Source organism: Poecilia reticulata, chromosome 23 (assembly GCF_904066995.2).
Source record: "Poecilia reticulata chromosome 23, P_reticulata-male-v2, whole genome shotgun sequence".
Lineage (NCBI taxonomy): Eukaryota > Metazoa > Chordata > Actinopteri > Cyprinodontiformes > Poeciliidae > Poecilia > Poecilia reticulata.
This window is the reverse complement of record NC_088852.1, coordinates 16,163,613-16,189,230: the sequence shown is the minus strand read 5'-3', so window position 1 is coordinate 16,189,230 and position 25,618 is coordinate 16,163,613. Positions and strand designations below refer to the sequence as shown.

At 39.8% G+C, this 25,618-nt stretch overlaps 1 protein-coding gene and 1 long non-coding RNA gene across 3 annotated transcripts; one reads left to right on the top strand and one right to left on the bottom strand.

Annotated features, from left to right (window-relative positions):
- Window positions 1-1,211: 1,211 nt before the first annotated feature.
- On the bottom strand, window positions 1,212-20,885 carry LOC103459656 (basic helix-loop-helix ARNT-like protein 2). Of its 2 annotated transcripts, none has more exons than XM_008401413.3 (18): window positions 20,777-20,885; window positions 20,080-20,190; window positions 12,433-12,547; window positions 12,254-12,292; window positions 12,136-12,177; window positions 11,844-12,001; window positions 11,685-11,767; window positions 10,057-10,149; window positions 9,477-9,594; window positions 9,242-9,391; window positions 7,814-8,051; window positions 7,251-7,357; window positions 6,981-7,131; window positions 6,844-6,899; window positions 6,540-6,651; window positions 5,422-5,500; window positions 5,212-5,314; window positions 1,212-4,661 (listed from the first exon to the last, which is right to left on the bottom strand). In XM_008401413.3, the coding sequence occupies exons 1-18, from the start codon at window positions 20,862-20,864 to the stop codon at window positions 4,513-4,515; spliced, it is 1,992 nt and encodes a 663-aa protein (XP_008399635.1). In that variant the 5' UTR covers window positions 20,865-20,885; the 3' UTR covers window positions 1,212-4,512. The 2 variants fall into 2 exon arrangements, with proteins under 2 accessions (XP_008399635.1, XP_081460109.1); XM_081603983.1 differs by lacking the exon at window positions 20,777-20,885 and adding an exon at window positions 17,244-17,275 and having other exon boundaries at window positions 20,080-20,145.
- A 1,504-nt stretch (window positions 20,886-22,389) lies between these two features.
- LOC103459654 (uncharacterized) lies at window positions 22,390-25,606 on the top strand. Its single transcript, XR_532786.2, has 4 exons — window positions 22,390-22,858; window positions 23,340-23,425; window positions 24,734-24,828; window positions 25,273-25,606. It is a non-coding gene; the product is annotated as an uncharacterized LOC103459654 (long non-coding RNA).
- Window positions 25,607-25,618: the final 12 nt, after the last annotated feature.

Here is a 25,618-nt window from a genome sequence, read left to right as displayed (position 1 = left end):
ACCTGCAGTCTTTATAGGAAGAGACGGGTTATAAAAAGGATTTTACAAAAAATATTCACTTGTAGAATATGCAAATACTTAAAGGCTTTTTGCACATCCTTACAATGGGTTACAACAGTTGTTGAATGTAAGTATTTGTACTGATCTGAGCTTAAGGTTGATTCATATTTAATAGAAGTGTTTTTTTGGGGGGTTTTTTTGTTCCTGTTTACCCTGGCATTGCCTGAATATACTTTCAGCCTCCCAAAGGTTCTTATAAACCCATAACACTCTTGCCATCCACTTTTTCAGTGTCTAGCATTTCACCATATGGAATTAAGATAACAAAAGACATCTTCAGTATGTTCAACCTGATTGGCTGTCCACTGCTGTTAGCCTGTATGTGCATTGAGCGCTATGTGGCGGTGGTCAGTCCGGTGCTGTACCTGAGGCTGAGGAGACGGGAGTATCGCATGGCTGTTCCTGGAGCGGCATGGACGCTCACCTTGACTTTTTGTTTGGCCATTGGTAAGTGCTTGGGTAGGGCAGAAAAACTCTAGCGGTCCCATTTACCAGAGCAGGCAAAACGCCTTGTTAGCAAGTCTCTCAAAGCAAGAATGCAGGAGCTAGATGCATTTTGGGATCTCAGATTTTGTCTAAAAATCTTTTCCCCCATAAGTCTTGTTAACTTTGCTTTCTTGCATTGCTCAGGTTTGATGCAAGATATGGTTAGGATGATGGTGCCTGTGTCTATCATCATATCCTGTCTCTTCCTGATAATGCTTGCCTCCCTCTGGGGTGTGGTCCGGTCACAATGGCTGAAAAGTTCTGCCCAAAACCAAGCCCACGGTGTGTCCTCCTCAAAGAGACGGGCAACAAGTAACTTGCTGGCTGTGATGGTGCTGGCTTCAGTGATGTCTTTCCTCCCAGTCCTTGTGATGTTTCCTGTTGTCCTTTATGAGTATTACCAGCATTCAACAATGAACAATGTGATGTGTACTCGATTTTAATTATCAAGACTATTCCCTAAGTTTGGTCTCATCGTCGGCCCTCCGTTCTATCTGTGCAAGGCAAGATGAATAAATGTCCTTTTATAGGAAGCAATGCTTCTACAAAGGACAACGAGATGAATAAAGGCAACTGCGCCACAATCAATTAATTTAATTTGCTTGGTTCCTCTCTAATGTCTTACAATAACCTTTGGTGTGAAAATAAAACTGGAGTGAATTAAATATTCTGAAAAATTATCATTTACTGTCATAGTGTTCATTGCCAGCCATCTGAATACAACATACAAACATCAGAACACGTCTTTTCACCGCAGGATATGACCAGTATCCATTAGTGCTCTATTTATATGACACATGCCAACATACAACATGAATCGATTTTGTTTTTGAATTGATGAAGAATTTCATTTCTGTTGATTTACAACACAAGCGATGTGTCTTCAAGGCAATAGCGTCATATTTTCAACATTTGAGGATCCAGTGTGTCACAACTGCTGTTTGTTTGCTGGTTGGAAAATAAAACTTATTACATCTTGTTCACAAACATTTAGCCTATTTTCCAACCCAGGAATCCTATTTGCAAATATGAATTCAAACGGCATCTTATGACAGATAAAAACAATCTGCAAGACAAGGCACATGAAAATATACAAGCTGACCACATAAAGCATCTGAGTGCTTGACAGAAAAAACAAAAAACAAAACAACATATTTTTGCTTACATGGCAAAGGTAAAAATTGTGCCTGAAAGCGAACTGGAAAATATGAGTGAGAGTAGTTCAGTGTTTTTCAAAGTGGGGGACCTTTAGGGGGCGCTGTGGGGCCCTCAGAAAGCTGGAGGGAAGATAAGGGGAGGGCATGCCGGATTTTAATTTTTTTTTTTTATCTGAATTTTTTCATCATAATTTTAGTTTTGTTTTTCAATATTTGTGTTTAGATTAAAATATAACTTAAAAATGTGTTTAAATGTTATTTCTGATGCTCATTTTCTGATTGGTTGCCAGTCAAATTGATCAAACTGCTTTGATCCTCAAGCCAGAAATGGAAAAGTTTCTGACAAGAAAAAGACGAAATGAACCGTTCAGCAGGCCGACTGTGGAGAACATGAGAACTGTGTGAATAAAACAATGTATTACATATTTTCTTATAATCCAAAGGATTCAAATGAAAATATGTATTATTTGATAATAAATATTTTTTTGCAATAGAATTTGGAGATAATGTGTTTTAGTTATATTATTTTTATCATTACGTTACAGCTATGTGTTACTGTTTTGCTGCAGCTGGCTTCTACTTACCCTTAAAATTCCACTGACAGAAACGTATAAATGTTTTATAGAAAGCTGGTACAATTTGGCTTTGTTGCATAAATAAATGACAGTACTTTCTGTGCTGTGTCATTGTTCATCTGCCTTCATCGTGTCACCAAGATTTATTGGTAAAGATGTGTAAAAAGTCATAAAATAAATTATTTAATGAAGTTACATAATCTCACAAATAAGAATTTAGAATATCCGAGCCTTTAATTTACATATTTATTTAGTGGGGGGGGATCCATGTCAAAAAATATAACTTTACATCTACGTTCCAGGCAAAGTTATTGAAATTCCTAATAATCCTCTAAAATAAATACTGAAGTATTTTAAATTTGATTATAACTTCTAATTAGTAAAATATGACATTTTTTCGCCCGGTGGGTTTAAACATAACATGAAACAACAACCCTATTATGTAAGCTAGCCAATGGCTAGCTAGCTTACAAAACCACCATGGGATTCAACTTACACTTCAACTGGTTGTTGTGGGAGTGATGTCACATAAAAGCATTTTCTGCACAACCATCACAAATGTAAACATGTGGCGTTTGCTAAGCTTTTCTCTTAACCTTAACTGAAACCACGTGTTTTGGTGAGACAACGGCAAAGTCTCTGTTACAAAGAGTGAACATGTGGAGGAACGCCTCAGGCCAGGTGTTGAATATGGTGGGGGATCTGGGCTGCTGTGGGTCAGATTCTCTTCCCAAAGTCCAGGGAACACTGAAAAGATGCTGTAAAGCCATACTCTCCATTATCCAGGAATGTATGCTGCTTCTGATGTGCTTCCATTGTGGAATAGTCCATGTCTATTAGGAGCAAGTGTGTGTTGTTCAGTGTCTGGCTGTATCAGGATTGGGACGTTATTTTTTGCACTTGTGTCACCGTCTCATTTTCAGTTTGTTTTCTTTAGGCTTTATGTGTGCTCCTGAATGTTTAGATAATTATAACAACTAAATGATTAGATGAATCAATCAGAAAGTTGGGCATGCCATCAGTTTCACTTTCAGTTTCAAGTATAGAGATGTCTGTATAGCACAGCACGCAATACGCAGTGGCATAAAAAGGGTTAATGTAACAGATTTGTGAGCCATAGTCGCATTATTTTTGTAGCAATAGTGGACATGTAGTATTTATATGTGGGGTTTTGTGAGCCGTGTCAATAATGTGGCAAAATCTTTCAACATGCCCCAAAAAAATTGTAGTAGCCAATTCGTGTATGCTACAGTGTCAAGTGCGTAGTAAGGGTGTGTGTGTCCTACCTGATCAGTGAGAGAGAAAAAAGTATGGAAAAGAAAATTGATAAAAAGCGGCAGAATATTTTTCTACAAGCAAGGTAGATATACAAAAGAACCTCAACTCTAGTCGATTGGGTTTGCACCCATAATTGACTGTCCTGTGCTAATAACGTTGGAGTTTATTGTGATGCTTTATTGTTACTCGTTTTAGAATAACAACAAAATTAGTTTCAGAATTTTTATGCATCACTAAAAATAAACCACATGTGGGTGATTGAGTTGGGTGGTTCTGACTTTTTAAACACCAAAATCTAGGGGAGCTGGTAGGATAAATATTCTTATTTCAACAATCTCTGAACACAAGTTTGGACAAAACACCTCCTTTTAGAGAATTATCTCATTTTTACTTGACAGTTTTTTTTGCAAATAGGGCTTTAAAAATGAAAATAAAAACAACAAAAGAAAGACAATAATCCATGTAATGGAAAACATGACCGTTTTCACCGTGTACCGGTGGATACACGGCTGTTCAAAGTTTGAGGAGTTTCTATAGCAGCACTGAATTCGTCAGGAGTCTCGTTCTTCTTCTTCCACCTTGGTAACTGATGGCAGCAGAGCAAATACTTTGTTCCTTTAGTTTTCTGTAGAATGTGTTGGTCTAAACCCCCCTTAAGGTGCTAAGGTCTCGCTGAGGAAGATCTGACTCACCACTGGCTCCAGGGGCACTTTACCCTCAACATGCTTCGAGCAAGAACCAAGAAACCAACAAGACGATCAGTCACAATATTCTGTCCTCAAGTAAGACATGTTGCGACCTTTAGGACAAGTCCAGCGCCTTCACTTGGTTGAGGACAGGTAAGTCTTCAGATAACAGTTTGTTAAACGGTTCACAGGTTTGTGTCATTTGGCAAAAAAAAAAAAAAAAAAAGGGCACAAGAACTTTAGAGGGGGCGCTGAGAGTCCGAGCTCCCTCTAGAAAGGCCAGTGTAAATCCTCAAAGTCCCCCGATTGGCTCATGTTCACATCCGTCTCCAGGAGGTTCATGATGGCCGCCATGGCTGCCTCGTCGCTGCTGAAGCTGCTGAGCCCTGGGAGATCCAGGTCCAGCTGGGACGGCTCACCTGGGGGACAGCGAACAGGAAAGAACTTCAGAAACTCTCATCTAAAACTTTCAGCAATACTCAGGGCTTTGTTTTCAAGGCAAGTTATTGTCCCTAAATCCTGTCTCGTTTACTTTTAAGCAGGTACTTGCATGCTTTATTGGGTTTATTTAGGTGCTAATACATAATGTGTTACATTTGAACACAAACTAATACGTCTCAAGTTTCAAATCATGGCTGCCACCCATCTAAACACAACAATATTTGCAATAGTAACAATAGTTTCACTAATAACAATAGTTTACTTCCACTTTCAATGGTCTGAATTTTTTAAATCAGTACTGAACAACATCTACTGACAAAAACTTCGCAGTTGTGTTTAAATGCATACAATGTTGAGAAATAAAATATTAGCTTATTCTGCTAATTGTTGCTAGCCTGATTACCCGATTACTTAAAACAGGCCGTTTAAACTATTAAGTACCATTTTCCTTCCATTGGAGTACCAAACATTGATTTTCACACAATTTTGATGTACTGTGTTTGAAAGTTGCCAACAAACTAAAACTACCTCCACTCTCAGGAGCTCCACTGCTTTCAGCAGCTTCCTTACTGGAATCAGCCTGGGACTGGGAGGTTGAAGAGCTGCCTGCTTCCTCTTCTCTGCTGGGAGTCTGCAAAAGTCAGAAACACCTTAAAGCTCAAAGTTAAAGCAGACCAACTGTTAGTGTCTGGAAATACACTGTGGTTGACGGTCTTCAGTAGCAGTGAGGCAACTTACTCTCCTGCTGGTGAGTGGACATTTCTCCTGGACAGAACCAAATGGACTAGAAGCTCCACTCGATGGGGACGAGTTTGCCCTGTTAAAAATAGACATAAAACTCTGGTGATGTGTGCTTAAGGTACTCAAACGTTGAAGGTCTAGTCTAGGGCTATTCGATTGGGGACCAAAATTGCAACATTTGTTACATTTTCAGTGCGGTTCACTTTCACACTGCACTGTGTCAAACCAACCAAAACAATCGGAAAACCTGTTCTCCTCCTCGCCTGTGGTGTCGCTGCACTGAGAACCGTGGAAGGCAATGACACAAGTATATTTTGGAACACTTTCCAAAAATATATTTTTTCTAAAATATACTTTAAGTTCCAATTAAAAATATTAGTAAAATTATACTTTGGATAATTCTTTATAAATTACACTTTGCATATATTTGTAAAAATGTGATAGTACACTTAATACACTTCAAACTGTGATTTTCTAAAAATGTATTTGCAGTTAAAATACACTAAGCACCAAATTCATTGTTCCAAAATAACATACTTCAATCATACTGATGATTAGTCTGGGTTCAAGCATGCTCAAGTACGCTAACATTTTATATTCGTACTATATTTATTTTCCACAAGTGAACTACCATCAGCCATTTCTCCCACTAGTTTTACACTTGTGTATTTGTTTTCATTGTATTTACCCAGAATGCCCTGCGCTGTAGTCCGCTTCCTGCTGTTGGAGCGGTCTACAATCCTTGGTGTTCACACATGCATTTGAACAGTACCAGATTTCACATCAACTGAACCAAGACTGAGGTTTGTAGGCGGTGGACCAGATTTAGCTTTTTTTTGGTTCGCATCAGAGTTTGATTACGTATTCAGACTTCCCCAAGCACACAGACAACCAGACTGGAGTTCGATTAAAGCGGACTAAACATGACTGTGTGAATGCACCCTAAATCTGCCTTTCGTGTGATTTTCTGTCACAACAGTCTTCATGTCTTTCTACATGGCTTATTGCTTGTTTGTATGACTTGTTTGGACTTTTTTAATGGTACCGTCCAATTATTCTCATGCTAGTTTTAAAAATATTTGACTTATTTCTCACATATCATACATATCATTTACCTGTATGTGTCGCTCAGTTCGTTTGCGATCTGGGTCCCTATGCTGGCTGCGTAGATCATGGTGCCCACACCAGTGGAGAGGCCAGGAATCTCTGGGATTTGCTGTGCTTCTTCTGTTAAAGCAAAACCTCAAAGAATTAAGTGTTCATTTCCCTGGAATGTTTTCACTTAATTTTATGAAGTATATCTACTCAAAGCTTCCTGCTTTTGGGAAGGGATGGAAAAACTATAAATGGTTTTATTCAAGTGTGAAAGGCAAGATCAAGAAAACATCTTGATTTTACAGTTTTGAATGAAAACCTCACCCTGAGTCGATTTCGAGCTGCCAGCCTCGTTTTCGTCTTTTGTGTGACCAGGCCCCCTGTTGGTGCAGAGCAGCATTGCAGCTTGCAGATATAATGCATGAAACACGAACCCAATCTGAGCGGGAAAACACACTTACGAGATAACCCTGTTCGAAGAGACGATGAACTCGACTTCTTTGGTCCACGGATTGGTGAAGCTAAACCACTGGCTTTGGAGTGTAACATAGGGGCCGTGTTTTGTTTTGAACTTGTAGCACTGGGTCTCGATCTTCTCTTTGCTTCGAAGAACTGCACAAGACATTGGACTTCATCAAAAAGAACTTCTAAGGACTTCTAAATGACGCGTGAAAACCTTCCTCCAGGTGTTGAAAGTTAGGGTTTTCTACGATTACAGTTTGCTCCATCACCTTGCCGGTGCTTCCGCGCCATGTGCTGCAGGTCGTCCTGGTGGAAGTACTCGTAACAGGAGGTGCCAAGAACTTCCTGCGGCAAATAACCGATGACTGTCGTGGCTCTGTGTAGGAAACAGAAAGGGTGGAGTTTAACTATTCAGCCATTCTCTGTCTTTCCTACCACCTCCCAAGATTGTGTCCAATAAAATGCATTCTAGCAAAAGCTGAATAGCAGCCTCAACATTTCACACCAGAAATTGGATAAACTTGAATCACTTTACGTTATTGGTGTTGTGTAATTACTTCCCAAAAAAGTGAGAAGAGATTGTCATGTGATGCCATCAAGATGCACAGCTTCTTCTGAGAAACAACGGCAAAGACAGAAAGGATTATCTCCACTGACAGAGGAATCGACGCCACAACAAGCCTCTGCCATTCCTTTCTCAGCCGAACCGTGGCTTCAGAGCAAACCCGTAACCGATGGCAAGGGTGGTGGTGGTGCAGGAGTTTTTAGGGGGTATGGGGGGGAGGACAAGATCAATGGTGCGGATGGACGTAGTTAGAAAGTGGAAACTCACTGTTGATCTACAAAAGTGAACTTGCCGTCGATTGCACAGCGGGTTACGAACTCGGTGGCCTTGACGTTAACGTCGTTAAGGGGCTGGTGGGAGACGTGGGGGTGGAGGCGGCACACCGTCACCAGGCAGTTCAGGCTGGGCATCTCCTTGTCGACGGCGTCGCCCTCCGGGTCCAGCTGGCCGCTCGGCCAGGTCCGCATGTATCCGGTGCAGTGGAGGGTGCAGTACCTGTAGGTCTCTGCAGGCAGAAACAACGCGTGAGGCGACGACGCTCGACGTGTTTTAGTGGGAGTTTATGTTTGTTTGTTGGAGAATGTTGGTTCTTAAGCGGCATCAAAAAAAGGAACAGAGATGCTTAAAGCAGGGTTAGGTTACCTCAGAGGGTTTGAACACCTGGTGGAGGCTGAGATAGAGTTAGTGGAAGTTCACCTTTCAGTAGAACAACCCAAACCACACAGGAAGATTATTTAATGCAAGAAATGTAAAAAAAATAATAATAATAAATAATAATAATAATTTTAAAAAATCAAAAAATGAAGATGAAAAGAAGAAAAAATGAACCCACATATGTTAAACAATTACATTTTTGTCTTTGTCCTAGATCCGTTTTAATTTGTTCCCATTTTTGTTTGTTTTTGGTGTTGGTTATATTTAATTGGTTATTTTGTAGATCCGTGCCTCTTTTTGCTAGTGTACAATGCTTGTTTTGCATGAACTAATTGGTGAATTAAAAACAAAAAGAATCCTCCACATGTGCAAAGCTGATAGAGACAAAATGCAGCTGTAAAGGCAGTAAAACGTTGTTGTATGAAGGACTGGGGTTGAGTACAGATGCACACAACATTTTAAGCTGCAGCGCAAACTAAAAGCATGAGGCACCTGGAAGGTTACCGATTCCCCAATGTAGTGAGCAAGTTGTACCACAAGATGGCGCCAGACCTCGAGTCATGTCATTTCAGCAGATCCTGGACCACTTCACTTGTTTGTTGTTACGCAGACCAACTTTTTGTCTTTTAAATTGCCTCTTTTTATTTTTAGTGAAAAGAGACAAATAAAAACATTTTTTAATATTTAGAGTCACTCACAAAAGTGGAACAAAATAAGTTTTGACTGAAGAATATTGGTTGTTTCTTCCTTTGTTTATGAACTGATGGATCCTATATTTTTATCTAGTTCCTCAAACTTTACTAACTCTTACTTCAGGCAGTTTATGAACATTTAATCCAAACAATAAATTGGTTAATAGCAGGATCACGAAGTACTACTACCTCTAACCACTCTGACAGAACCTCACCACATCCTTTTTTTCACCTGTATGAACCAAAGACTTCTGTTCCTGTTTAGACCCTGACTCACCACCAAAAAGAGCAATGCGGTGCAGGCGTGCAGCAGAACGGCCATTTCAGAATCTGACAAACTGGAATTCACCTTTCTTCTTAGAAGCGGCGGGCAGCGAGTGCTTGCCTTCGTGCTTCCCTGTGACCCGACTGTGCTTCATGCGGCAGAAGAAGGAACGCCTGGCTCCGGTGGCCAAGTGGGACGGCCTGGCCGGGGCTTCGGCCTGGACCTGAACCCCCGCTGCACAGAGAAAACCACAAGTTCTGACACAAAGCACCGGATTCCCGTCTGGTTTGCTCTAGTTCGATTTCGCCTGCAGTCTTACTGGAGGCGTCGACGAGGCGCTGCTGGGGGGGCATCTCTGAGGACGAGAGCTGTTCCTTCACCTTGTGGATGTCTTTGGGGTGGATGAAATCGAACAAACTCTGGCCGGTCAGCTCCAACTGGAAGAGAAACGCATGTATTGATGATTTTACTGACTTCAATTTGTAAAACTTATGGTGCGAGTCATTCAGCATTTAATCAGTACATATTCAATTTAAAGTACGATAGAGTTTAGGCTTTGTTTTAACGGTTGAGTGAGTCTAACTCCAAATCAAAGATTATTCAAGGTTTGAAACAGATTGTAAAAGTTTGCATGATCTTTGAATTTTCACATTTTTCACGTTATAACTACAAACATATTTTATTGGGAATTTGTGGGATAGAACAACATAAATTAATGGCAAAACTTCCAATGCTATAAATATTTTTGCATGGTACAGCTGACCACTGCATTTTCATGGGCTCAGTGTAAATTCTCATTTGTGTCAAGACTTCATCAAAATTCTAGTTTTGTTTATTTTAATTTTTTTTAATCAAGCATAAATACTGACAACAAACTGTGCAGTATAGACCGAACAAACCTTGCTGAAGTTAAGGATCTTGGAGACAGACTCTGAGATGAACAGGATCTTCGCCCGATCGCACCTTACAACTAGCAGGAAGCCATCTGCTGCCTTGACATGAAGACACCAAGAATATTGAGAAATAAAAAGCCGGTAAAAAAAAAAAAAAGAGGAAGTGGACATGTTGTGGGAAAGTTTAGGCTACAGTTGAGGCATGTGACCGAAGCCATAATCCCAGACTGGGAAGACTGGCTTTAGTAAATCCAAGCTATAACATATGGGCTCCCTGTTCTGAGGAGTGTGAGAACAGATGTGTCAAGCTTTTAAAGTTCAAAGGGTGAAACTGCTAACGTTGTAAGACAATGGAAGGGGTATGATGCAAGTGGGAAGAACTTATGGAGTGAGGTACAACTCTGCTGCACCACTATTGAAAATAATCTGGTTATGGTGAGGGTTTAGTGATATGCAAGACATGACTGAAAAAGCAACAACTCATGTCTTGGCTGTTTAATTGAAGACCAAAATTGCAACATCTGTTACATTTTCAGCTGCTGCGGTTCACTTTCACACTGCACTGTGTCAAACAAACCAAACCCATTGAAAAACATGTTTAACCTGCTGTAACCACAGAAAACCACAATAACCAAAGAAAAAACCAACACAAAAACCTGTGAAGAAGACACTAAGAGTAACTTCCTTCATCCCAAAATGCAAACAAAATGAAGTGGCATTAGATTTTAGCTGTTGTAGGATTTGTCTTTGGCAAAACACTGCAAGGAATTTCTCCATCTAGTGCTAGACTCAAGAGTTTGTTTTGGTTGCATATACCCAGAATCCCCTGCTTTTTAGGCTGCTCTCTGGCTTTGGATCGCTCTCCTGTCCGCTTTGCATTCACATAAGCTCTGGAAACACACCAGAGTTCGCTTCTATTGAACCTAGACAAGAGTTTGCTTATCCACATCAAAGATTATGTGAACATTCAAACCTCCCCAAACAAATCTGACTTTCTAGGCAAACAAACTAAAGTTTGGGAAAACAGGGTTTCTGTGAATGCATCCCAAGTTGCTGTTTTGAAGCTAAGTATAGTTGAACTGAATGTTTTAATAAACTTGCCAGGAGAAAACATAAACTCTGAAAGGAACAGAACAAATTTTGGTTTTAAAATTTCTGCTGAAAAATTGATAGTTGTAATTTAGCAATGTAACTTGGACAGAGAAGACCAAAGTGCAGATATCTGGACATAGCAAACACAAACTCCTAATGAAAACTATCAAACACAGTGGTGGAGGGTTGGTGATGTGGGTTTGTTTAAACTAAGGTACTTTACAGGCAAAAATGCTTAGTTATAAAATGAACTAAGCAGTTTTCAAAAATATTCCAAAATTAAGTGTAAGGCCTGTCCTGCGACAGACTGGCGACCTGTCCAGGGTGAACCCCAGGGTGCAAGAAAACGGATGGGTGGATAAGTGTAAGGCCATCTGTCCCGTTGCTTAAGTGGAGTCATTCAAGGGGCAGCTGATCTCACGTTATCTAGATACCTAGTTTTAAGAGCTGATAAGAAGTGGGTGACTTCATGTGCTGTCCTTGTAAATTGCACCAAGACTTTCCAATAATCAAATCAAACAATTTAGCTTTTAGAATTTTACCCTGAGCAGAAGGTGCCGAAGGTCATCGTGAGGCAGGATGGAAGGCTTGTGCTTGGCATCGGCAAAGGCACCACTCGCCCCAGCTGAAACCAAACAGAATCCACTTTTAGACCATCTTTACCCACATTTTCAACAGCAGTGCGAACGGTTATGAAGTACCTTTGAGGGCTTTCAGGTGTTGTACAGCTTTCCGAAGAACAGTTAGCTTGTCAAGTTTTCTTGCCATGGGCTGGCACGCAGGAATCATGGCGGAAAGCTCATCAATCAGGTTGTTCATTTTGTCCCTCCGTCGTTTTTCAATCTGTCGGTGAGGCTCCCTGTAGGTACATATTTCCATTTTTACTATCTAAATTTTGATGATTGTAAAATAAAGTAATAAATTCAGTGAAGAACCTTTGACGTCAAAAGTTTCTTAACTACTCAGATGATCCAGACATGAATAGAGATTCACCTGAAGCATTTCATTTTGGCTTGCTGATCCTCTCCCTCAGATCTACAAATGAAATGATCAAAATCAAACTTGATGTATCATCCATAATCAGCATATATAACCTGAAGGTCGTGTGTACCTGCTGAGGTCATCCTCCAAGTTGCAGTTGAGGCTTTGCCTGTGAGATCAGAGACGATGCGAGTCATTTAATACTCCACAGGGACAATTTGTCCATTGGACAGTGTCACGTTTATGATACCACATATGAGTAAAACGACACCAAGGTTGTTTATTGCCTTAGACAACACCCGCTCTTACTGTACACGGGTGTCTGGCCTCTCCTCCACCTCCCCTTTCCGTTTCCTTGGCAGCTCGACAGATGGCATCGTGGATCCTGCTTGGATTGGCCCCTCCTCCTCTTCTGCAGCTCGATCTAATATGTGAGGACAAGCAGGACACGGATGTAGCTGCAAGTGAACACTGCAGCCTGGAGCCCAAAAAGGGCCCAGGTTGTGACACGGTATCAGGGTAACAGCAGGACGCAAAACGCAAATAGAAACAGTTGGGAACTTTGGACAATAGTCTGATGGAAGACCTTGTGTCTTGACATTCATTGGGAAAAAACTTTTCCGGTATCACATATTTAAACATTGTTGTGTCCTACTAACCATAGCGGTCTCTCATGCCAGCCGACTCTTGGATGTCAAGAAAAAATAAAGCAGAAAAAAATGAGGTACAGTATTTTGCCTGCTGTGGTTCCTATTGAGGTTTATTCAAGGGTGCTTGAAAGTTAGTTAAGACCAACTGTTCAGTTTGATTTTCCAGTTCACATGGGTTTGTAGCAGCTTATGACGGTGTCCCTAAAGACATGCTGTGGGCATTGTTGAGTAAATTGAGATGAGATGCACATATCACTTCTAGAAGATGTCTGGTCTCTAGTTTCCGAAAGCAAAAGCTGTGTGCTTGTTCTGGGTACAGAGTCAAATTTGTTCCTTCAGCATGTTGTTCTCCACCAGTGCTGACCCTGAAACTGGTCGTGTTACTGGTGTTGACAGACAGGACGTCAGGTGCAAGTGTGGAGAGGAGATGTTCTGGTTTGAGAACTTCTGAGTCTCGTCGTTCAGAGGAAACAGTAGTGTTACTGTCTTCAAGCAACGGCGCCCTGCAGTTACTAATCTCTTCAATTAAATAAACAACTTAACACATTGTAGTCAGGCAAGTGCCGTTCTCCTGGCAACTGCCAAATCCAGACTTGCCCAATGGAGTGCCAAACAGAGAAAATTGATTATAGTATTTTTCGTACTATAAGGCGCACTGGATTATAAGGCGCGCCTTCAATGAATGGCCTATTTTAAAACTTTTTTCATATACTTTTTTCGCATTATAAGGCGCATAAAAGTAGAGACGCTACAGTAGAGGCTGGAGTTACGTTATCCATCCACTAGATGGAGCTGCACAAAAGGGAATGTTAACAAAACAGTCCGACTCCGGTTGGCTAGGAGAGCCTTCCGCGACTGGGCTGTAGGGTGGCAGGACGATGGTCACCCTTCTCCGTTCGCACACAGCATGTTCGTGGAGAACGTGGTGCTAAATGACCTGCAGACGACCTGATTCTAGACGGTCGGCAGGTAGATAGGTCAGTCAAACTTTATTAATAGATTACGAACCAACCTTCTTACAACTATCGCAGCATGCACCGCACGCTTATTCTTCTAAGGGCAAAAATGAAGTCGGCGGCTGCTTACCCTAGTTGCTAGACCTGTTGTGGCTCAATATTAGTCCATATATAAAAGGGCACCGGATTAAAAGGCGCACTGTCGGCTTCTGAGGAAATTGAAGGTTTTTAGGTGCGCCTTATAGTGCGAAAAATACGGTAACCACTCCAGAGAACTGCTCTAGAATCCACTGGTGGTGTGCTTTGCATTGCTAAATCCAATACTTTGAATTTGATGAGGTAAGGTTTGGATGCAACTTTTAGCCATAGAAACCTATACCAACAAACTGTCCAAGCTCTCCAACTGGACTCATTGCACAGTCCAGTTGTGAAATTGCGATGCTTGAGAACGTCCCGCTCTGTCATAAATTTGTGTAGAAGCAGATCGAGCCCGAGTGCTGTAAATAATACCCAATCTATGGAAATGATTGGGTGACTCACTACTTGTGAAAATTTAGGGTAAATTGTCTTCGAAAACCCGCTCATGTTTATTACCCATCTCCCTCCAGCTGTATTTTACTTTAAAAAAGCTAACTTCTCAAGAATCCTACCATTTCCCCTCACTCTTTTATCCTTCAGCTTCCAGACACATTACTTTCTCAAAACACTCAAACTTATCTGCTTGGCCTCAGTCTTGCTCTGGAGTCATCCGTTTCCAGGCGAACTGTGACGTGCCGACTGAACGCTGCCATTCAAAACCTCGAGCTGTGCAGGTTTGGGCTGTTAAATGGCACGTGTGCGTAAATAAGGTTTGTTCTGTGTCTTGCCTAATCCTTGTATAACCGCTGGAACGCTGACCTACTTACAACTCTCGGGTGAATTCTTTAAATTGTGACATCCATTTACAAAAAATAAAACCTGCACGTGAGGAACACTTTATAATGAGATAGCTGACTGCGACTGACCAACATAGCACCTCGGTTGAATTATTGACTGGATTTTTCATGGCTAATTGTAATGTATTAGGTGATTTAAGTAGATTGCCTTCTTTTTGAGTTTAATCCTCCAGCGAGGAAGCAGAGTGTCCCGTCAGACTGACAGTTCCCGAAACAATCTGTTCTGGAAGCAAGATCGTACGGTCAACTCATTTGCGCTTAAGAAATAATTTCAGATAATTCTTAAAATGTGCATCAACAAAGTGTAACATATTTATTTATATAAATTAAAATTGCCTTAAAATTTGTTCTAAGAGAACCTTCTTTCCTAGACAATGTTGATATTCTCTTAACGAATCAAATCATATTAACATGAATAATAATTGTCATAATTTAGTTAACAGATTATAAGCAGAAGATTGGACCCACTGGACTGTTAGCTAGTAGCTACCATCAAAGCAACCTCTGGTGGACTCATCACGGACAAAAAAAACAACTTTATTTTTACAATAATCACGTTTTATGAAAATAACTAAAAGTGTTATTGGACTGAACAATACTATATACCATGTGCTAATGAAAAATTACTTTATTAGCCTACTTTTCCTTAGATTTAATTGTTGTACGTAAATTTACTTGATTTTTTTTTCAGAAGCAGTCTTGCGGTTAAGTCGACTTTCTTTATTTCTTGTTATTCCCCTTAAATCATATTCTATTTTTATGATTACATTGTCACACAAAAAGGAAAAAGCAATAAAAACATACCCTTCCTGGAAATATTTCTTTTCACACAAGTGCAAATTAGCTCATGGTACAGATTGTGCTTTCAGGACAGATTCTGCAGTAACAACCACACGCATGCACACACAACACACAACACACACACACGCACGCACACACACACACATACAAAGCCTCGTAAAAGCAAACATGAGGTCAGTGCAACCCGATAGGCATCACACACGGTAAACAGCTTGCGGAGTCCAATTGACCATGTCTCTTAAGACTGTGAAAGGGCTAAGTAATTGCTTCAGAGCAGCAATCTGAATAAAAATTTATTAATTATGAACTAAACGTAAAATACATGTCATAGTGACCCCTCTCTGGCTTAAATGACACCTGGGAGTACACAGGAAGATTTAAACCAGCAGCGGGGAAAAAACTGAATTTCACTGACATATTTTCTTTAATCTTTCCGGTGCCGTTTAGTGGGTCACTGATGCACTAGTGGAAACACCAGCTCTCTCCTCCACCCACCATGGATCTCTGCAGCTGATCCAGCACAGCACACTGCGTCCTTCATCAGGTGGTTTTACCACCTTTGTGTCATTCAGCTAAGGTTGTTGAAGGTTTCATGCTTTGAACGAACATATATGGGAAACACTGAGTCACACCAGCGGTGACAGGATCACTGTGGAGAGGCCAGGCCTGCAGGGCCTGGCCTCTCCAGGCCCTGCAGGGGCCTGGAGAGGCCCCTGCAGGGCGAATTACACAACCGACGTTTACTTGTTTATTTTGCAAACAAATCAACTAGAACAAATGCAAACTGTAATTTTTTTTACATTCAGGAGGTGGAAATTAGGATGTTAATTTAATTTAAGCGAAGGGATGAGGCGGAAGCACAATTTTCTGTTTAATTCCACTTGAATACCTTGAGAGAATTTGTTGGTGGACAATAAACGACCTGATTTGGGTTTAAATGATTCACAGAGGGGGGGAAAAAATCCCTTTTTAACACAATGCATCAACTCACTTTAGAATCAAAAGACCTTGGAAAATTGCCCAAGCTGCTTGACAACTGGCTGCACGTGTCTTTAATTCACTTATTTATGCTAATTCACAAACAAACTTACATAAGGTCCCTGCAGATAAAGAGATAAAGAGACCCAGTCATGAGTAGAAATAGTCTCCAGTTTAGGTCAGGATATTCTTCAGAAAAACTCATGAGTTTTCTTGAAGCTGTTGAATTATAACATCTATAGCTTCAAGCACACAGCCAAGCTATAGCAGAAATACAGAACATGGTATAGCTTAATATTGTAGTACTTTGTAGTCAGGCATGTTTTTGGATTTTGAATGCTTGTTTTTCCATTTTCTGTCCACAAAGTGATCATGATCTTTACAGAAAGTGCTTAGAAATTAATAAAATAGGCAAGAAGAGGACAAAAAACTGTTTCAGGTCTAAAGGACACAATTTACACCAGTTCATTATGCAATTCCTCCATTCTAAGAAATCATAAAAAATCTTAACTTAAGGTGAATTTATCAGTCGTTCTTAATTGATACTTTACGTCAAACCCTTAAAATGGGCCAGCAGACATGATTCCATCCAATTGTCATGCCAATTTTGACTGAAATTTTAACATGTTGCAAAAAAGAACATGTGAATCAGGCATGTTTCCATATAGTAGTTTGGAGAGAAATCAACCAAGCTACATAAAGCGTTATTTTCATGCTACGTGTGACTGTTATAAACCTCGAGCTGTGCAGGCTTGGGCTGTTAAATGGCATGTGTGTGTAAATAAGGCATCAGAACTTACTCTGCAAATGTGTTTCAACCTTCAACACGATGCTCCAAATGTGCATGAGAAAATGTGAATATAAGCACAGTTAAAAAGGGTTACAATTATTTCATTACAGTATAATCACACACTAAAAATTTGTGAAAAATCTGCCCTTTAATTTGAGGGATGGAGAAAAAAACACATTGGATGCTTTCTACATATGACCTAATTTTTTCCTTCAATTATTTGGTCGTAAATGTATTCATAGTGATTGAATTTTTTCACATTGCATATTAAAATCTTAAAAGTCTTCTTTGTTAAAAAAAAAAAATATATATATATTATATATATATATATATTTAACTGCACGCAACATGTGAAAGGTTCTCTTGGTTGAAGAATTTTGCGAGGCATTGTACACAGGAAGTGCTAAGCATGAAACAATAAGCAGCGTTCTGTCATGGAGGTAGCGTAGATATTGAATGTTTTCTTTCATTTATGCGTTGCTGACGTATTTAGCTTGATGTTTGATTATTGCTAATTAAAGATAACCAGTAAACTAATAAGCTCTCTGCGTTTAGATAACCTTTAGATATTTGGCACTTAGCTTGCAGATCAAACCAGTTTGATCAGCCAGTAGTTGAGTCTGCTTTGTTTTTTAGTAATTACGTTTTTTCTGTTAAACAATTTGTTTGAGTTCTTGTTAAGTTGTTGTTAAGGCTTAAAAAATTGAGTATTTTTTTTTGGCTTTTTGCTATAAATAAAACACGTTCTAATTTGAAATCATTACCATTTCCTAATGCCAGATCTGTTTAATATTTGTTATTATTCCTGAATAATAATTTGACAAACTTTTGATAATATTAACATTTAAGGATTCCATGTAAAATGAGTGACAAAAGCAGCCAAAGTTGTTGGGGGTTTTTTCAGTCCAAAAGACGTTCATTTGCTCTATTCAGACAGAAAATGGGTAAAAAAAGAGAGAAAAATACATCAATTGCTCCAAAGTTAGGAAGTTAGGAAACCCTGGACGGCTGCATTGAAGAAAATTAGCTTCTACAAATCCTACAAGTCTAAAGTTTTTTGTTTTTTTTTTAAACAACAAAAAATATGGATCAAGACTGATATTTAGCTGACTTTTACACTCACTTCTGTTAAGAAGAACAAGGTTCTGGTGAAACATCAGGAAGAGTTTGAGTTATTCTTAGAGCTGCTATCTATGTATCCAGGAACTGAGGCAGCAATTCCAGAGCCAGATCTGTTTTAAGGTCATTGTAAACATGCTGCGAGACTCGGATGACTCTTTATTCTCCAGCAGAGTTTGAGGTCATGATTTGATATCCGTGATGCCGGAGCTGCTTTTGCACAACATGCAAGACTATTACGGAAACTAACACCAGTGAACCTTATTTATGCCCAAGATACAACCAAATTACAACTTTAATGAAAAAGTTCAGGGTGGTGTTCAGACTTTGGCAATGCGCTGTATATATTCACAGTTTAATTGCGGGTGAAGTTTAAATGTTTGAACAAGGATATGTAGGGGAAATGCACCTAAAAATGTTAAGTTACTTAATTAAAATATTAAAAATAAGCACAGTGTTTTTAGGCATTAGTTTCTTAAAAACACTGCTTTACACAGCAATTGGACAAGACAAAGGAAGGAGAGAGAAATGGAAAACATGGAGCAAAGGGGATCAATCCCAAGACAACTGCGTTGAAGACAACAGCCCATATGCACATGGTGCGCGCGTTAAAAAACAATCATACATGCTTTTTTCGTGCAGGACATACAAGGGAGTTCAGCTTATTTAATTATTTTTGCCTATTTAAGTCTTAATTTGCAGACATTTGAGTTGTTCTGTCGTAAATGTAGGGTAGGTAGAATATTTTCAACTTACAACTGTTTATTTCGAATATGCCTGAAATAAACAGAACTCCACAGATCTTAATTTTTGGAACTGTTCATTTACAAGCACATTTCATTTATTGAGGAAAAGTCACTATGTATTTTAATGACAGGCTGCATTTAAACACTGCTGTTGAGTTTTCATATGACCTATACCGAAATGAGTTTTGCGTTGTCAGAACGTCACGTATAAATTGATCAAACCCCATTTTTCGAGGGGCATTCCTATGCCTGTAAGTATTGTGGGACTTTCTTGAGTCTTTTCATGCTTCACATTCCTGCACTCTTCCCTGGACCTATTCAGCGGCTCTCGGCCACCGCAGGAACCAAGCTGCCTCCCCCTGCTGCACGGTGAAGGCAGCGCTGCTCTACTGATCTACTGACCCACTTTCTGGAGGGAGCCTGAGAGAGAAACAGTATCTCGTGGAAACACGTGACGCAGAGTAGCTAAGCTCTTGTCGGGGCAGTTCTTCTTGGTGACGGTCGGGTCAAACATAAAGAAAGGCTGACCGCCAGCTTCGAGGATAAAGATAGAAATATAACAATGATTTAAATTGTAAAACTTGGGAGGTGCTATATATTTCGTCATAGCGGCGTTGCCTGGTGAAGAGCCAACAAAGGCGCTTCATGCGAAAGCTTGCGGTTGGTCGGACATTGAATGAAGCAAAGTACGTGGAGCGCGCGACTAGATAACTCAACAATATAGTTCAGCAGCGTTAATTTCATACGGAAAGCTACTGTGGCTAAACCCTGACACCAAGAGGGACACTAAACCTCACTGACAAGTAGCTGAATTACTCTAAACAATAAAAGAGTCAAAACAGACTTTTTACATATTATGTATCTCAATTTAAATATGTTTTTCGCTAGAAATAGGAAATAAGGTGAAGCAGGAGTTCAACAAAAAATAACTGTAGCATCAATTCAAAGTAAAGTACTGACAACCAGAGCATAAGGGCTTACCTGCCGGTTTGTCCGCCGTGCTGTCGGAGCCCCCGGTTGACATGCCTGCGGACTGGAACCGGTGCTCCGGGTGAAGGCTACGGAGAGCCGCCGCGCATGTTGAGACACCAGCTGTTGTGGTGTAATGCATAAAAGAGACGGTGGGAAGGAGGGAGCTTCAGATAGCCGGGGTGTTGTATAATTGACTTCATTTTTTCAACCCCCCTCCCCCCCTCCATCACCCTTCTCCTCCTCCGCGCGTAGTTCCTTTTTTTTTCTTTACACAGAACGATGTGAGTGGAGTGGAGTGGAGTGGGGTGTGGTGGGGGTAGAAACGTGAGGGATGTGTGAGAGAGGAACACCCATTTTCAATAGCGGACGGGGAAAGGAGGAGAGAGTTCACGCCGGTCTTGTCCTCCATTAGCTACCTCTATGGTTCATTCAGGTCCACAATCGAAAAAGCTGCAACGTTCTGAAGATATATATTTTTTTGCAAATGTAATTTAATAGAGCCAGTCACAGAAAAACGACAAAGTTTATGCCAGTAGTTATTATTGTACGATTAAGCTGAACAAAATACAACTCTGACTGCAGTTTCGTATGACAGGTAATCAATTTGAAGGACAATTAAATGGCCTGACAGGAATTGTGCAGTGAGCGTGCGGCAGTGCTGATAAATTAATTTTTGATTCATGCCGAATAGAGCCAGGTCACTTACGACAGCGCAGAGGGAAGATTTCCTCTTCCCCTCCCCGTGTAGTACACGTTTCGGTGACCTCAATAAGAGCCCGGAGCGCGTCACCCATCTGACACCGCTGCAAGCTTTCTCGCTCCCTTCCTTTCTGAGCAACGAGAGAAGTGAGGTCTCACTCTGTTTCTTTTTTCAAATCAATTTTCATCCAAAACATTCTACATTATAAATTATGTATTTTTTTTTTTTTTGTCAAACTAAACCATTCCTATCCCTGGTCATTTAAGATTGTAAAAAATATTTATTTTACTAAATGCCAGTGTAATGACAGAAAGTATTTGTTTCACAATTACAGTTTTGGATACTTTTGAACAATTGACTTCGGAAGAGGATTAAGGGCACTGAAAAAATTGGCTTCCCCCCCCTAGAATTTTGACTTTACTCTCAGAAGTGTTTTTTCTTAGAGGATGAAAGTCAGAACAATGAGGAAAACCAATCTGAATTCTGAAATCCAAATTTCCGTGGCCCTAATCTTCTTCCCTGATGAAGTGAAGATATTCACCTGTTCAGACGATGATGTGCTAGGGTACCTTTTTTGGTCAGAAATGTGCAATTCAACCTGCTTAATAAAAGAAAAAAAAAAAGTAAAGATGCTTGCCGAAGCTACTAAGAGGCTGTCATTTTGTCATTTTTAGAGTGTAATAAGTCTAATTTTTTGATATGCTTAAAGGCTGCTCATAAAGGAAGAAGTAGTTATTTCAAAAGCAACATATGGAGCTAGAGTACAGTTTACAAATTCACCTGATAGGCATGAGGCAGATTAACCACCCAAATGTTAGGATCCATTTAATGAGCCATAGCAACAGTTTTAATTATTCAATGATAAATTGTAGCATATTTTAACTAAATAGATTCTGAAATAATTACATACATCTTTAACATTAATGGATTCAACTTTTAATTCACCATCTATATTTGCAATACTGCACTTAAGTATGTCTTCATTTCATTTCAAACATTGATACATTACTTAATTATTTCACATATAAAATGTTTTTGACAGTCTGTTGGATTATAATAATTTTACCTCTCAATAGTCTCAATCTAAGATTGTATCCAGGCAAGGTAGGCTGTAAAAGTAATTTTTTTTCATCTGTTTGTGTGCTTTAGCAAATCCAGAAACACAGTTACACAGGAGGTTGTTTTTTTTGTTGGCTCTAGTGGCCTTTATTTGAAGGTAGTTCAACAGGAAGGAGGGTAATGAGAGAGGGGGAAGACATGCAGCATGTCACCAGGCTGGGAATCAAACCTGCGACCACCACCACGAGGACCAAGGCCTCAATACATGGTGCCCCTGTGCCACCACATGACCCCACAGTTACACAAGAGTTAAATGTGTTAAAAAGTTTTAATATGGAGGTTTTAGGTCTTTAAATGGGGAAGTACGCAAAACAATGTGCACGGCAGCAAATAACAAAGATTAAATAGCAGAGCTTGGTCTGATTTAAACCCTGCTGTGGTCTGGAGACAATCAAACACAACCTTTGAGCCACAAGGAACATTTGGAAGGTTCTCTAGGGGTTGCATTGAATATGAGTACTTTGTAAATTGATTTATTTAGTGTTTTATAGTAAGCCTGATAAACTTAAGGGCTTTTTGCTGGAGCATTTAGATGATTTCTTTTGAACAAATTCTAAAACAAATGGAAAACTGATTTTATATAGCAAATTCTAAAACATGAAGGGTAATTGAGGGGGAGGCGGGAAAACAGAAGTAGACTATTGTGTGGTTTAGGAAAAACATTTACTTTGAGGAGTTTTGTAGGACAAAGGATCAGATATATATGAGAAGTGATAGGTCATTACTAGTATCGACGATCTTCGGCGCTCACCTACATAGTGTTATTCGAGACCTTTGCACGAGACTTTACGTAAGAAAGAAGGCTGCACGTGCCAGCGAGAAACGTGCTGACCTATATATTATATAACCCGAGGGTCACGTGGCGGCGGGAAGCTCATTAACCCATTTATAAAGAGTCTGTGGAGAAAGTAATGGAGAAAGATTCCACACACGCACTTCAGCTGCCCATCAGAACATCAGCGTGGTCAGGTGATACCGAAACAGAGATATTGCAAACAAATTCTGATGTTTCAGAGTAGAAATGTCAGGAGTAAATACCAGTATTTCTTATAGGTTGACATATGTATTAAATATTTAACTTATAACTAACATCAATCCATGTATCTACGCATTGAAATCATCAACATTAACACAATGATTTATGATTAAGGAGTGAAATGTTCTTTAACTTTCCTCATGACAGAGGAATGTTGCCCAGCAAATATTTCAGTGTGGTAATTTAATAGCTGATGAAGTAAATGTGAAGAAATTTGACAGTCAGTGTTTAAATATTAGGGGAAACAGCAGCCAACAACTGGAAGACAAAGATAACTTACAAGCTCTACAATGTTCTTCACATTGAACATTGGCCAGGAACAGTCAGCTGCTGTTTTTGAAAAGTTCCTTACACGAAGAACCTAAGTGGAAGTTTCTCTGTGATTTACTGTGTTTGAAACCCTTTTGAACACAGGGGAGGTTCACTGAAGGTTACATTCAGCAACTACCGTGTGACCTTTGAAGAATCTTTCAGGAATCCTCTCTCTAAGTAACTTGAACGTAAGTTAAGCAACATTCATGATGTTTCCCTTCACAAACCTCCAGGGAATGTTCAAAGGTTTCAAAAATAACCTTCAAGGAAAATTCCTAAATCAGAAAGTATGTTAATTGCAATATTCATTGTTTGATTTCATTGCAGTCTTAGGTAAAGTTCTTTGACAATTAGCATTAATATTTACAGGGACATTTAGAGGACATTTCCTAGATGCCCTAAGAAGATTAGCTTCAACACTTTATGACTTTCTGGGCACCTTCAGGGAACATTCCTAAAGGTTTCCAGAAGGCAGCTGCAACACTGATGGAATGATGCTCCCTAAAGGTTCCCTGACACCGTCAACTTTCACAGTGCAAAATCCAAGATGTGATATTTCAGAAACTTTTGAGATACATTCCATGAAACTTTACTGAAGGTTAGTTTCAACATTTACAGTTGGACCCTTTCTAAACCTTCACAGAATGTTCCCCAAAAGTTCCTGCAGCCTGGGGACCTTTAGGGAACACTCTCCAAAGGTACCTGGAGGGGGAAATGTGAACTTTCACACCACACATAATCTCCACAGAGGATACCCAAGACTCTTTAAAGATTAAGTTCCTCATTTGGGTACATTACCTAGAGTTTCACAAAAGATTAGCTTTAAAATTCAGAGTGTAACCTTTTTACTGACTTCAAGGAATTTTAATTGGAGGCTATAGGTGATATTCACAATATGACACTTTGAGAACCTTCGCAAAATGCTCCCTTACTACCTCTTGAGGTTCCGTGAGAGCCGACGTCAAATGTTGTACTTTTTATTTTATGACCTTCAAAGAACATTTACTAAAGGTTCCCTGAAGATTAACTACTCCATGATGTGACTCTTTGGGAAGCGTTGAGGAAAGTTCCTCAAAGCTTTCCTTGAACATTAAAAGAATGTTGTCTGAAGGTTCCTTGAAGTCCTGCTTTAAACATTCAGTGTTACTCTTAAGGAATTTTGGGGGGATATTTGCCTGAAGGTTCCAGAAGGCAACAATCATAGTATTAAAACCTGGAAACCTTCAGGGGAAACTCTGTAAAGGTTCTATGAAGTCTGTTGTCAACTTTCATAATTTTCACTGGGTGGCATTTAAAGAACCCTCAAGGAACTTTCTTTGAATGCTTCCTGAAGATTACCTCCAATGTCCACAGTGTGACCCTTGGGAACCTCAAGGGATTGTTCTCTAAAGGTTCTGTGAGTCAACTTTTACTTCCACAAAATGACCTTCAGAAGACCTTTTATCAGTGTTCCTTAAAGGTTACTTCCATCTTCATGCGTTTAATTTTCTCCACAGCTAAACTGAAAATTGGATACTGGAGAATAAGTCCATGACAACAGGGTCGTGACAACAGGGTTGTGGCATGACGGCCCCATCACTTCTTCCTTGAGGTGAGTTTTTGAGTGCGCAAATAACCCGGTTGCTGTTGGCTTCCTGTTGTAACCTGATTTCGTGGTCCAAACCAGAAAGCCAGTTTCCTTAATGGGGGTAAGGGATTAAGAGAAACCTGGTTAACTAGATTTGCAGGGTGGGATGGGACAGCGTGAATTCTTGGCCAATTCTTGACATAACATATTGATGGCTCGCATGGAGGTTTGCTGCGTTTTCTCATAGCTGCCGGTTTACTACATACAGTAACCTGGGACACTGTGTCTTTTAAAGAACAAGAAATCTGTCTGGGAAAATATTTTTTAATACTACTGACTTCAAAATACCACTATTTATAAGATAAGTTACATTGATTAATGATTATTAATGCTTGATTCTACTTTGATTTTGTAATTGAATCTCTACCATGCCTGGATTAAGTTGTCCTTTTCCATTCATTCTTTCAGGTCTTCACAAACAGAAAATGAAATAAAAGCTCGCCAAGAGCTCCCCCTAGTGGCTCAACAAGGAGAAAGTAAAGAGTTTTGATTCCACATTGCGAAAACTTCATCTGCTACATATTAGTCTCATTTCATTCTTATTGTCATTGCTTAGAAGGTAGAAAAAGTTCAAATTAAGTCTCAGGTAATTCATTTAGGATTTAAGTGTAAGAGAGATACTTAAAAGTTAGGACAGATGACTCGGTTAAACCACATCACATTGTTGATCCCTGTTGAGTTTGTTTTAACAGTTGAGATGAAGAAGAAAAAGACTAACAGCAGTATCAATTTGGACAGTGGTGTTTGTTACATG